General features: G+C 40.7%; 1 protein-coding gene across 13 annotated transcripts in view; it reads right to left on the bottom strand.

Annotated features, from left to right (window-relative positions):
* si:dkey-166d12.2 (rap1 GTPase-activating protein 1) overlaps positions 1-14,529 on the bottom strand; it is a 133,848-nt gene that overhangs the window by 3,623 nt on the left and 115,696 nt on the right. For 10 of the 13 annotated variants that reach the window (XM_037766843.1, XM_037766756.1, XM_037766791.1 and 7 more), the window contains 9 exons: positions 10,222-10,377; positions 10,014-10,085; positions 9,829-9,915; positions 8,534-8,677; positions 5,959-6,090; positions 4,021-4,098; positions 2,616-2,725; positions 2,137-2,253; positions 382-511 (listed from right to left, as the gene is read on the bottom strand). In XM_037766843.1, coding sequence (XP_037622771.1) covers positions 382-511; positions 2,137-2,253; positions 2,616-2,725; positions 4,021-4,098; positions 5,959-6,090; positions 8,534-8,677; positions 9,829-9,915; positions 10,014-10,085; positions 10,222-10,377 — 1,026 coding nt within the window. The remainder of the gene's footprint in view (positions 1-381; positions 512-2,136; positions 2,254-2,615; positions 2,726-4,020; positions 4,099-5,958; positions 6,091-8,533; positions 8,678-9,828; positions 9,916-10,013; positions 10,086-10,221; positions 10,378-14,529) is intronic. The other 3 variants (XM_037766782.1, XM_037766809.1, XM_037766824.1) reach the window with 3 other exon arrangements.

Below are 14,529 nucleotides of genomic sequence, written 5' to 3'. Positions count from 1 at the left end.
ACAAGCAGACAGTATAATCATAACCACGGCTCTACGCAGTGATTGTATTTGCATTTCTCTCTTTTTTCTCCGTTTTAGATGCAAAATTTTGCAAGTGAAAGAAATGGATAAACACATTAATATGTATTACTATGCAATAGATTTTGCGACCTGTCATTATAGGGATATAGTGAAATCCATTAAACCTCCTGACATCCTTTGTTTCAGTTGTCTAGAAAACAGATAAATAACAAATAGATTATTGTTTTCCCCCCACAGTAAAAATGAGAGAAATAATAAATATATCATCAGCAGTGAGAAGCTGCCAGCTGTTTTGGGGAAGTGGTATGCATGAATGCACTTTCATTATGTGTTATCATCTCTGTGTCCGTCTCCACCCACCAGTCCAGTGTCGTACTCCTCCTCTGCCTCGTGCTCTTCCACGACGCTGGCAAAGCTGCTGGCGTTAGACGAGGAGCGGGAAAGGTCCTGAGCCTCGGGGATGGACGGCGCCCTGCAACACATCGCCAAACTGCACACCTGGGTCACTCTGACCGCACAAACACCTGCGTGTTTTTCCACACGCTTGATTTATTTGGGCAGCACAATCAAAAAGTTTTTTTTTCCTATGTTGTATTTATTACTTTTCCTTCCAAAAGTCTAATTAATTCATCATCTTCATTTCACAGCACCTCAAGTAACACTTTGAAGCAGTGTGACAGCAGCGTGTTTGCATCTGTGCCAGGTAATCTTTGAAGCTCGTCTGTTTTAAATGCAACCCTCTAAATTATCTCTATGTAGGGCAATACTTACCAAAACTTACAGGATATCACAATATTTCTGACATACCCACATTAAACAAATACATTCCAAGTGCAGACTTTAAGACCCAGGAAAAGACTATTCAAGATACAGTATAACTTTAGTCCATGCATGTATATAATGTTTTCACATTTAAAGGGATAGTTCTGGTGTTTTGAAGTGGGGTTGTATGAGGTACTAATACACAGTCAGTGTATTACCTACAGTAGATGACGGTCGGCACGCCTCCAGTTTGGAGAAGCAGACAGGAGTTACCACACAGGAGCAAAGCAAAGTACTGCTGTGGATGGGGTCAGCAGAACGTATTTTAGGCACCTAAAAGAAAGGTCCGCCTAAAAAAATCAATATCAGTTTAAGTGTACACTATATTTAAAGTATTTTCACTGGTTTACTTTGCTGTCAGACAGCTATAGAGTCTTTGTTTCCGACAGGGAACTGAAGCTGTTATTTATGCTCTCACCAAAGCCACCAGACTCCATTTGAAAAAACTGTAATTTTACCTCGCAGAACACAGTGGGTTGCTGGTCTACCGCTGCCTTGATTGGTTAGTTTGTTTGTGTTAGTGATAAAATCCGAACTAACTAAAGTCACACAATAGCACAAACAAATTAACCAATTGAGGCAGCGGTAGAACAGCAACTCCCGTGTTCTGCGAGGTAAAATTACAGGATTTTTTCAATGGAGTCTTGTGGCTTTGGTGAGAGCATAGATGGATACAACGGCTTCAGTTCCCCGTCGGAAAGGGCTGTCTGATGGCAAGGTAAAGCGGTGAAAATATTCAAAATATAGTGTACACTTAAACTGATATTGATTATTTTAGATGGCTAAAATATGTTTTGCTGCCGGCTGCGTCCACAGCAGTACATTGCTTTGCTTCCGTGCGGTAACACCAGTCTGCTTCTCCAAACTGTGGGCGTGCCAACCGTCATCTACTGTAGGTAATATACTGACTATGATAAAGTACCTCATACAACCCCACTTCAAAACACCAGAACTATCCCTTTAATCGTGTAAAAATGATTCTAATGTTTCTCATCTTGACACCTGCCCTGCAGGTGCCTCCTGCAGAATGAGAGGAGAGTGTTGTTGGACGAACAACAACCAAACATGAACATGATGGAAAGGATAATGTGAACTTGTTGGCTTGTTTCATTGAAGTGGCTAGAGAGGCTTATGACTTATGAGAGTAATCAGCCATGCAGATGCTGTTTGCTGTTCCAGTTTATACAAATGTGTTCCCTATCCACCCACCCAAGTAATCAATCATCACAAACAACTTCTCAATGTGTGCGAATATAATATATCATGCTATTATATAATTTAAATAATAGTCACCTGTTCTTAGTAGCAGGGAATTCTGGAGAGCTGTGATTGGAGGAGTTGTCTGATCTGTTTTCCTGTGAAAAGAAGCTGCCCTCCGGTGTCCTTTGGGTGCTGGGCGACACCTCTCGGCTTCAGGACAGGGATGGAGATTGACACGTGAAAATATGGTCAGTTCAATTATTTCATATGGTGACACATTAGACAAACTCTTGATGGATATTATAACGCATTCATATCATCTGCACATTGTAAGATCTGAAGAAGGGGGCCTTAACTGAACTAGAATACATGCACGTCAGCTGACGCACGCGTGCATGAAGCACAACAAATAAGGCAAGGCATTGATGATCTGACCCTCTTTAACAAGAGCTTGTATATTAAACAGTGTGTCTTCTGATTTCCTCATTGTAATGCCTTTCTTCCATCTGCTGCGACACTCTTCTCTCCTCACTACCCACTCCCTGCTGAGCGGCTCTGCTCTGTCCTCTCACCTCCTCTCTTGGACCTCCTGGATGTTCTCGATGCCAATGGCGCTGCTGCGACGGGAGCTGAAGGGCCCAGACTTTTTCCTGGTCGGGCTTTTCCCGGGAATGATCAACGACTGACGGTGGGCAGGGAGAGGAAAGTCAGACACACACTATGGGGCTAGTAGAACCATTTCACAACCACAGCATACAGTATATACACAGTACATGACACAGCAGGCTACTGGAGTGGAAAATGTTCACATGTAGAAATATGCTGGGAAATAAATTAGGAAGTGATGACTCGATGAATCCTGTAATGACACATTTGGCAACATGTTTTACGAAACCATGATGCTCTGGGTTTCTGGCAGGAAGTGATGAATACACACATATTCTCTGATGAAAAAAAGTCTTGAGCAGAATGCTGATGATTTCCTATTTGTTTTTTTTAGGGCTGTCAATCGATTCGAATATTTAATCGCGATATATGTTTGCTTTATGCAAATGCATGTATATATTTATTATTGGAAATCAATTAACAACACAAAACAATGACAGATATTGTCCAGAAACCCTCACAGGTACTGCATTTAGCATAACAAATATGCTCAAATCATAACATGGCAAACTCAAGCCCAACAGGCAACAACAGCTGTCAGTGTGTCAGTGTGCTGACTTGACTATGACTTGCCCCAAACTGTATATGATTATCATAAAGTGGGCATGTCTGTAAAGGGGAGACTCGCGGGTACTCATAGAACCCATTTTAATTCACATATCTGGAGGTCAGAGGTCAAGGGACCCCTTTGAAAATGGCCATGCTAGTTTTTCCATTTTTTTATTATCGCGTTAACGTTGACAGCCCGAGTTATTTCAAGTTCTCAGGTCAGACTGTGGAGTTTATTTTGTTCAAAATGTCTGGTAGACAATTCAAGAGTGCTAATTTAAGATGCAGTATGATTCATCAATGAGTGTGTTTAAGAACATAAGTGGGAGTCTGTTTACAGTTTTCTTTTCTGAATTTCTTACTTTCTGCTTACTGTGATTAAGAACAAATTTGAAAGTAAAATGAAGTGAATGAATTCATGCATTAAAGCCCTGAGATCTGCTGCAATGGAATCAATGCAATAATCTGAAATTAGATCCCCTGTAAAAACATTATAGGCAAGCTTTATAAGACACATGAGCTATAACATCCTTCAGTCCAGGTTCAGGTGGATCATTCCCTTTCTTTCATGAATGAAAGCTACTGCGTGAATGAATGAATGAATGAATGAATGAATGAATGAATGAATTTATAATTAAAACCATATATCAATATCTAAAAACCTTTAAACTACTAACTTACATTATGAGACATTATAAGACAAATGTAAAGTATAAACTAGAGACAAAAATAGTAAACAAGAAGGGAGAAATATACATGAACCTCTTCTATTGTTCCTATCCCTATGGCACTGCCTCGGCGTCCATATTTACTGGGACTTTTCCCTGGAACAAGTAATGACTGAGCCACACAAGACAGGGCAAGGAAGGCACAGAGAGAGAGACAGAGAAGATGATAGATTGAAAAAGTAAGAGGGGGGAGGAAAAGAAAGAACACATCATAAGATCTCATGCGCACAGAACAACAAATTTAAACAGCAAGGTGCAAAAAGAGCTTGAAAAGCAGCTCGCAGCAGAAGACATAGAAGATATTGAAGATATAGTGAGAAGCTTTTTGGAGAAAAAAGGAAACTGGGGTCCCAACACACAGCAGGAGATGGAGTGCCACCGAGGTAGCAGGCATGTCGGCAGCGTCTGCCCCGAGGGTTACAGGTTTGTTTTGGTGCATTCAGAAGGAGAAAAGGGGCAAAGAAGGCTGACAGCTTTTAGAAAAGTTAGTCCTTTCAGAAATGGGGTTAATTCAGTCCCAATTCAAAATACTGTCAGTAACCAAATCCCAAACTGCAATGAATGTCAAGAGAGTTGAAACTAGGGCTGTCAATCAATTTAAATATTTAATCACAATTAATCGCATGATTGTCTATGATTAGTCGCACATTTTTTATCTGTTCAAAATGTACCTTAAAGGGAGATTTGTCAAGTATTTAATACTCTTATCAACATGGGAGTGGGCAAATATGCTTGCTTTCAGTAAATGTATGTATATATTTATTATTGGAAATAAATTAACAACACAAAACAATGACAAATATAGTCCAGAAACCCTCACAGGTACTGCATTTAGCATAAAACAATATGCTAAAATTATAACATGGCAAACTCAGGACCAACAGGCAACAACAGCTGTCAGTGTGTCAGTGTGCTGACTTGACTATGACTTGCCCCAAACTGCATGTGATTATAGTAGAGTGGACATGTCTGTAAAGGGGAGACTTGTGGGTATCCATAGAACCCATTTTCATTCACATATCTTGAGGTCAGAGGTCAAGGGACCCCTTTGAAAATGGCCATGACAGTTTTTCCTCACCAAAATTTATCTCAAGTTTGGAGCGTTATTTAACCTCCTTGGCGACAAGTTAGTATGAAATGGTTAGTACCAACGGATTCCTTAGGTCCTTCTAGTTATATATGATACCAGTATCTTCACAACTAAACCTTAAACTACAACCTCTCGCAAGTTGCGTTAAAGAAATTAGTGGCGTTAAAGTGAATTTGCCCTAACTTTGACAGCCCTAGTTGAAACATAATTAACCCCATCTTTGACAGAGACACAAACAGGACGGTGTGCTTCTTGCATTTATGGCTTGTGTCATGCATACTCTGTAGCCGCACATGCACAAGGCTTCATGGAGCGGTTGTGGCATTTGCAGGAGGATGACAAAAGCGCAGTAAGAAGCGGGGGAGTCTGGGTAGTCATACAGCTGTTTCACCTCTCAGGATAGAGACTAGACTGGGGCTCACAAACAATCAGTCAGCTCGCATTAAGAAGGAACTCATCAGATTCATTCCACAATCTGTTTCTAACATCATCCTAGATATCTAACTGTCACTCTACGTGGTGATGAAGATACTCCCAACAGATGAGACTGAACGAAATGCTGAAAATGAATTATGCTGTTAATTTTCCAAACAAAAATGAGTCATTGATAGGAACAGGATGAGCTGTAAATGGAAAAAAGCAATCAATGAAAGCTTAGTGAATTTAAAATGTCAGGAAGGAAAGTGCTTCGATGATAACACACTGATGAAAGTAAAGTGATACAATGTGCCAACAGGAGTAATTTGTGCTGCATATAAGAAAGAATAAGGGTTAGAGCAGTCTGTTTAATCCACTGTGCTGTGAATTAGGGAAAATATCCTATATTCTGAATGTATGTGTTACAGTAGGTGGGCATCATGGGAACCAAAATGGGCTACTTACAATCCCTGGGGTTTTGGGGCTCTCTGCGGGATTGTGGGTAAAGCTGCCACTGTGACTAGTGGAGACTGTGTGTGACTTCTTGTTACTGAGGCCCATGGCGTCCATAGACTGGCTTCTGCTGCGGATGACCCGCTACAGAGAGAAACGAGGACATACCGTCAGTGGATCCACTTTGATTATTATAGTGTGGAAACGCAACACACTGATCGATTCTTCAAAGCATTATATACCAAATATGTGACTCTATATTCAAAGTAAATTCCATGACTCCAAATGAAGTCAATTTATTTCAAAAGTTGACCAACATGTACATGTTAGTATTAACTAATACACAGATTGGTTCTGTGTATGACGTACACAGTTTTATCGATATTGAATATTCACATAATTTGGTGGCAGTAGACCTTTTTAACAGAAGTAAAAGCAATAATGTAACGCAATGTAACGTAACGACGTAGCATAACGACGTAGCGTAACGACGTAGCGTAACGACGTAGCATAACGACGTAAAGTAACAACGTAAAGTAAAGACGTAAAGTAACAACGTAAAGTAACGCAGCAACGTAACGCAGCAACGTAACGTAACGTAACGTAATGTAACGCAACATAACGTAACAACGTGACGTTGCGTAACAACGTAGTGTAACAACGTAGTGTAACAGCGTAGCGTAACGACGTAGCGTAACAACGTAAAGTAACAACGTAAAGTAATGTAGCAACGTAACGAAACAACGTAACGAAACAACGTAACAAAACAACGTAACGAAACAACGTAACGAAACAACGTAACGAAACAACGTAACGAAACAACTAACTTCTGTAAATAAATAACTGCCCTTACGTTCTCATGCAACAAATAATGTTACAGCGCAACAACTAATGTTTAACTTTACATAACAAGAGTAAAAACGTTACATAATAAGTGAAACGTCAACATTTTGTTTTGGTTTTTACACGGGACATGAACACCGGTCTCCTGGGTGAAAGTCCTGTGTTTGTTTGACCCATCCCACCTACCCTAAATGGACTTTTTTGCTTGTTATACTCATTATTATACCACATAACTTTCACAACACTTTTTACAATAAAATTATCCATAGCACGTAACTTTCAATAACAGTGACGTTACTTGGTCTGCACGTCATTTGTTGGAATACGTCACTTGCTCTGACCGAATAGAAAAACGTCGACATTCAACGTATAAGCGGTTTACATACAATACCAACATTTTCATTAATGTTATTAGTCACATCTGTGTTTTTCCTACTATGACAAGTCAAAATATAAGCCATGAGAAAGGCCTTTCACTAATATATTTGCTTTTAATTATGTACCATAACTATATTACATATCCAGATGTATTTCACACAAAGTCAAACATTCTGACAACGTTTTATAATAGCTTTCCTCGCCCGGCATTATTTTGTAACAGAGGTTGGTATGTCATATTGTCAGTATGACTACTTGCTACAAGTGCTAATATGTGTGAATATTTTGGAATAAGTGTGTTGAATCTCTGCGGGCACAAATGTGTGTACATGGACATGTGTGTGTATTTGCATGTGCACATGAACTCATGGTGGTTTGTGCTCACATGTGTGTTTATGCAGGACTATTTTTGAACACTTAGGGGCAGTGCAGGTCAACAGGCAGGAGGGAGAGGCTGCGTGAAAGAGATGTAAGTTCACAGAAGGTCGAAGAGAGTGTAGGCTTCATGGTGGAGGAGGATGAAGCTGCATCTCTTATCTAAAGTAGCTAACGTGGGGTTTTGTGTCATGGGAGGGGAAGATGAGACACAGTGTGAGGCAGAGACAGGAAGACAGAGAGAGTGGGAAATATTTGCAGATGTAATTTGTGGAGGTTTGAGGGAGAGAAAGAGAGGCAAGGTAGCTCTTGACAGGTAGAAAGAAAATCAGAGACAGGTTTTGTGGGCAAGAGTGCAATTATACAGCGGTAGTGTATGCTTGTATGGAGAATAAATGGATCCAAAGACTGAGACTGAGAGAAAGGTGAATATATTTCTCTGAAGTTGCATGGAAATACAGAAAAGATGGCAGAGAACTAGTTGGAGACACAGAGAGAAGAGATAAACAGCGAGGGAATGCTGCCCACGGGGAGACATGCAAACTGCATCATCAGCTCCATAATGAGGGGTCATTAAACCGTTCATCAGGCACACACAATCACAGCTCCTACCGCCGAGCCTCAGCGGCTGGGCTACGCTCCGCCACCCTAATGGTCATTGATGGAGCACTCAGTCAGAGAAAGTGCTTTTCATACACAACAGGACGCGAAACCACACCATCACGTGAAAACACACCAAGTTCAGCAGTCGCAGCCAAGTGAGGAAATCAAATGCCACAGAGGACTGGTCCTTTGAGATACTGCAAATTCTCTATGCTTTGTTTTCTCATGTGTGAATACCCAGAATCCCAGCCAAGAGAGACAGAGAGAGACGGGGGAGGGGAGAAAAAAAGGCGTCCTTAAAAGTTGCTGCAGTCATAACCATTCTCTCTCATGCATGTGGAGTTGCAGATTAACGGTGCGCCTCGTCAAATGAGGGATGGGGCCGTACCTTGAAGGATTCGAAGAAGCCTCCTCCCCCTCCGCCGGCACCGTTCTCCAGCTTATCTTCGTCTCCGCCCAGACCCATCATGGACTGGCTGTTGATGTGCACCTCCTCGTACAGAGTCTCCAATAGGGCTGACCGTGTACGCTCCTGACAACAACAACAACAACAACAACAACAGTCAGTCTGCGAGTCGGTTCATCATTTCAAATTAAGGAATATGGGTGATGAAAATGATTTGACAGCACCACATCAGGATGATTGACGTCAGCACTATTTGCAGTGTTTGTTGTTGGAGAAGCGTTAGATAACGATAAATCTCTCTTGTCACTTTAAATCCTATCAAGAATACAACCAGCTGAGGCCTGTACTACGAAGCAGGATTTAGGGTTTAGCGAGGTAACTTCAAGGTTAACCCGGAGCAGGTTATGTTCGAGATAAGAGATCAACTCATATAAAAGCACTCTCTACTGACCAATCAGAGCTCGGAGCGTAGGTCATATGATAATATTACACAAATACGAAGAAGTTTAAGTCATAACCCCAGACTAAAAGCAACACAGTTTAAACTGACAAATGCAGAAAGGACAGCTGGCTGTGTGCTGAGCGTCCTTACTGCTTTGAATTATTTTTTTATATTTATTTATTTTTTACTTGCTCTAAAGTCCGTTTCACACTGCCGGAGATGCAGCTGAAAGAAGGCTTAAATAGTCACACACACCACACCATTATCAAGGGCATACTGTAGACTACTCAAATCTCTTTCTCTTTTGAAAGCTGTTAACATATCACTGCTCCATCTAGACAAATATATCTGACTTTTGAGTATTCCTTTAAATGAATAAGTCTGTTAATTTACGTATTCACACATCGACAGTTTTTTTCTTTTGCCAGCTGTCCTTCCTGCATTTGGCAGCTGCAACTGTGTTATTTTTAATCTGGATTATGTATTCAACTTCTTCTTTTGCAAAATGTGCCGCTCAGCTTACGGTAAACTTGTCCATGTTTGTGATTGGTCACATGCCAGAAAACATCGCCCTTTTCATGTAAACGTGCTCATAACCAGATTGAGAAACCCTGGGTTGATTCACCGAGTTGATAACCACCGTCGTAGGACCGCTTAGCGGGATGACGTTTGTTAGGGTTAGTTAAGCCAGTTAAGGAGAAGATACCCTGGGTATGTTGCACTCGCTTTGTAGTACAGGCCTCAGGATGCACACCTATGCCAACAGGCGTGTGTACATATGCCCACACACTACAGATATTCACACTTCTATGGCACAGTTTGCATCTCTTCTCACCTCAAGCTTGGCAAACTTCTCAGCCTTGTAACAGGCGTACTCTGCGTTGATGAGCTTCGTGAAGAGGAACTCGCGGAACTCGGGGCCCTGAGGAAGGTAAATATTAGAAGGAAAAAGCGGAGAAGATGAAGGTTTATGATGTCTGCTCATAAAGGGGAATTGAGTTTGTGTGACTGCATGCTGACCTTTTTGAAGATGGCAGGGTCAGGCAGAGCGGGCCCAAAGAAAGGTACGTCATCCCGCGCCGTCACAGACACCTGGAGGAGAAGGCAAGTGAGCATAGCCTAATAGGATACACTGTGATACGTGATGCACACACAGAAGAATAATGAGTGAATCTGAAATGGGTTTCACTGTCGATTAAAGTTTCTTGATACATCTTTCGGAACCGACCTTGTAGGTGACGTTGTCCGTACACGCGTTCTCCACCTGCACCACCACATACGCGTGCAGGAAATTGGACTGGATCATGTCGGGTACAAAGGGCGTGTTCTCCTCCTGGAACACCATGGCTACGATGTCATTGCCTATGTGCCTCTTCCTCTGCAGCTGGATGGCACAGATAAACAAGACTAAAAACAGCGGGAACATCTCAAATGACCAGTTAGAGTATCCAAAATGCAGACCCGTCACAGAATCACTTCCAGGAGTCGCACTGAGAGACTGACTAGGAGTAAATATAGTCCAGTCAGAGAGTTGGACAGGACTTTTATCCATGAGTACAACCTCTTCTCTGAGATGTGTGACACCCTGGTTTTGCACTAATATCAGCCAAATCATTGAAATTCCTGTCTTGTAGTTCTTCTTGTGCTAAGGATTCAATCCACTGAATAAACTAGCTTCTTAAAATTTAAATAAATACACATAAAATAGTATAACTCATAAGTATGCATGACATCTATGATGGTGTATACTGAAATATAATAAACCTACAGTATTAACTGACCTATAGGCCCCCATAAATAAAAAATAATAAAAGACTTTATCTGTTTTCATGAACTGCTACTGTAACCCCAAATGATGTTGATCCCCTGCTGTATCTTGTGCTTATTGCTACCTTTACATTTAAAGGGCAGGTCCATTATTATTATTTTTTCTAGGTTTTTATATCATTCTGTAGCTTCTCAGTGGTGTCCCTCATGTATTCAAATACAAACATTAAAATTTTGGTCCAAGAACGTATGTTTTAGCGTCAAAACGCTATTTTCCCAAGGCCTTCAAAAATATACATAAATGTATATATATATCCTTATGGTGAGTTTATTACATACAATAACTTAGATGGCAGTTGAGTACCGACACGGAAGCTAAGCAATGTACTGATGTGGACGCCACGTAAGTTTGGATCCAAAAGTCACACAATAACACAAAGAAACTAACTGATTGATGCAGCGGTAGTCCAGCAACTCCCGTATTCTGAGAGGTAAAATTTATGTTTTTGTGAGTGCAGTCTGGTGGCTTTGAAGAGAGTGATATAACGGCTTCAGTTCCCCGTCGGAAAGGACAGTTTGACGGCGAGGTAAAGTGGCTGTGGTGACAAGAGCAGCAGAAAAACTTATTAAACTACCTAAAAAAATCAATATCAGTTTAAGTGTACACTTTATTTAGAATATTTTCAGCGCTTTACCTTGCCATCAGACATCCCTTTCAATTGGGGAACTGAATCCATTAAATCGCTGTCTATAGCGCTGAAAATATTCTAAATATAGCATACAAATGGATATAGACTTTTTTAGGTGGCTAAAATACGTTTTCCTGCTGCTTCTGTCCACCGCTGCTTTATCTCACCAACGGCGAACTGAAGCTGTTATATCGCTCTCTTCAAAGCCACCAGACTCCATTCACAAAAACAGTAATTTTACTTCGCAGAACACGGGAGTATACAAACATACAACAAAAATGGAACAGAACACAGATGGACCTGCCCTTTAATATAGCTATGACAAGGGTCGACCATTTTAGACCCAAGCTTTCAAAGGCTGCTGACGGTGTGGAAATTAATGAATCCAAACACCAGCGGAGGCACTGCAAAGTCAAATAAAAATGGTTTATGATTCTGTAGATGGCTGACTGTCAGCGACACAAATCATCATGGCTAAATAGCGGCATTTCACTTATTGCCAAAAAGCATAAAGTTGCCAAAAGGACACTTGTGCACTTGGAGGACAGAGTGACTGTACCCAAGTATTAAGTTTTCATCCAAGCAATATCTTTGCTTGGTGTTGCCAAGCATTAGGGACACCTTCTTCCTCTGCTGGGATATGATATGTTGTCACCTCATAGCCTTTTGCTAGGAACTCTAATTTAGACAGCTCGGATGTTCTCATGAATATCAGAGACTTTTTTTCAGTTAGTGACAGACAGAAATGCTCAGTAAAAAATGTTCTCAGTGCAAAAATAGACCCAGCTCCCGTGGTCCTGCTCGGTAAACACCGTGCCACCTGCGCTGCAGCAGCATCAGATGATTACCCTCCACTATTTAACGCCCTAAAGTACAGACATTAAACTAAGCCACTTCACACCCGTTAGCTGTAGTGCTCTCAAGAGTTGACCAACTGTGTGCACAGTATAATACAGTAAATATTTACTCTGGGATTTATTGATGATTCTTCTCCAGTTAGCAGTCTGATTACTTTACAGCATCTGTCTGTTACAGATAGAACAATCAACCATCTGTTTCAGGCCGTGGCAATAATTAGTTGAAGTCACAGCAGCCAGAAATATTAAGTAAATAAAAAATGTTTTATATAGTTCAAAATGGAAGAATCTAACATCTCAAACTTCATTATCAAATATGAACAAATGTCCCATACTAGCTACTAATTAGCCTCGTCATTGCTTGATATCTGCAGCGCTTTTAAGTTTCACTGCACAATAACACACATTTTTAGAGAAATCACAGTTTTGATGAGCAGCAAACAAAGTCCTTTGTGGAGAAAATGCCACAACCATACCATATTTTTTGATTTATCTAATGATGAAATTGTTTTCTTGGTTAAAATGTATTTCTAAGCCAGTGGTGAAACAGGATATATGAGGCTGCAGAGGCTGCACAGCAAGCCAGGTTACTACTGCATCATCCCTGAGCTTATTAGCTGTCGGCTTTAATATTTATTCACACACGGGAGCTTTCAGAGCCCAGATAGCTGAATAACATCCATCCCACTTTCTCTGTGCACATGGACTGCCAAACTCAAGCGTCACCACGGACAGCTAGACACTTAAAAAACAAACTCAGCAAGTGTGGGGCTGGATTGAGACACTTGACATCTGTTATTGTCGCTCAAATCGGATATCATTCGGTCAGATTCTGGCTACATTAATTCTGCTCTTTCTCCCTCCTGAAATAATACGATGTTATTAAGGTTGCACTTTGCCTCCTTTTTCTTGAGTGCCCTCATGAATCATCCCATGTGGGTGTTGTTTATATCCTGTGTTTCTCTTCATGCCTCGGCAATACGCACACTGCGCGCAGGGTTACTGTGGTAACAAAGTTCAAATCACTCGAGGCATTGAAGAGCAGCTGTGGTCTAATGTAGCTTACTGCAACATTTCATCACAGAGATGAAAGTCTTCAGCCACAAAACCAACAGCAGAGAAGCTTCAATGCCAGCAGAGAACACTTGGATGCTTATGAAAAAAGTGATATTTCTCTAGGACAGCGGGGTAAGTGAGGACATCAAACCTGCAAGTCTAAAAAAATGTTGTTTGCTTAGCAAATGTATTAAACTTGTGAAGTTATAAGAACAAAATATAAGTTTTTAGATATTCACGCTCATTTGTTAAAGGGATAGTTTAACATTTTGGAAAATAAGTTAATTTTCTTTCTTGCCAAGAGATAGTTGAAAAGATCTGAGCTTAGCTTAGTACGAAGACTGGAAACAGGGAAACAGCTACCCTGGCTCTGTCTTAAGGCAACAAAATCTGCCTACCAGCACCTCCATAGCTCACTAATTAATATGTTATTTCTAGTGTATTTAATCTATACAGAAATCAAGGTTCAAAATGAACACTTGCAGTAGTACGGGGTTGCCCTAGTAATAGTCACACACATAACCCAATAAAACGGCAACTTGTCATTTTTACATTTTGGTTTTTAGTACAGATTAAACAAACAAGATATAACATGTTCAGCCCAGTCGCCATGAAAAATGTTGGCATTGTACGCCTCTGCAAACCACGAGTACGCTGAATTTGGCAGCTTTGCATTCGGTCAGAGTGACGTAGTGTATCGAGCGACCGTTATTGAAATTTATGTGGTATGAAAGTTATGGTGGTATAATAACGAGTATAACTGTGTGGTATATATGGTTCAAACACACAGGTTTTTCACCCAGGAAACCGCTGTTCGTGTCCCGTGTGACACCAAAAGTGAACATTGACTTTACAATTGTTACGTAAAATTGTTTTACGTCAAATTGTTTTACGTAACATTGTTACGTAACATTACGCAATAAAGTCCGCTAAGGGCGCTTGTTATTTGTTTACGGTAGTTCCTTTACATTGTTACTAGGGGCGTAAATCACAAGTTTCATCATGATACGATATTGATTCTTTAGACAGCAATGCGATATTTGTTGATACCACAAATTCTGCCACAATACGATTTTGATTCAATTTAATTCAGAGGCCTGCGATGGATATGAGACAATATCATATGCCCATTTAACACAATCAGTTACATTCATATCAACTCACAAA

This window comes from Sebastes umbrosus, chromosome 1 (assembly GCF_015220745.1).
Source record: "Sebastes umbrosus isolate fSebUmb1 chromosome 1, fSebUmb1.pri, whole genome shotgun sequence".
NCBI classification, from domain to species: domain Eukaryota; kingdom Metazoa; phylum Chordata; class Actinopteri; order Perciformes; family Sebastidae; genus Sebastes; species Sebastes umbrosus.
Note: the sequence above shows the minus strand (reverse complement) of the source record. Positions and strands in the feature narration are given on the sequence as shown.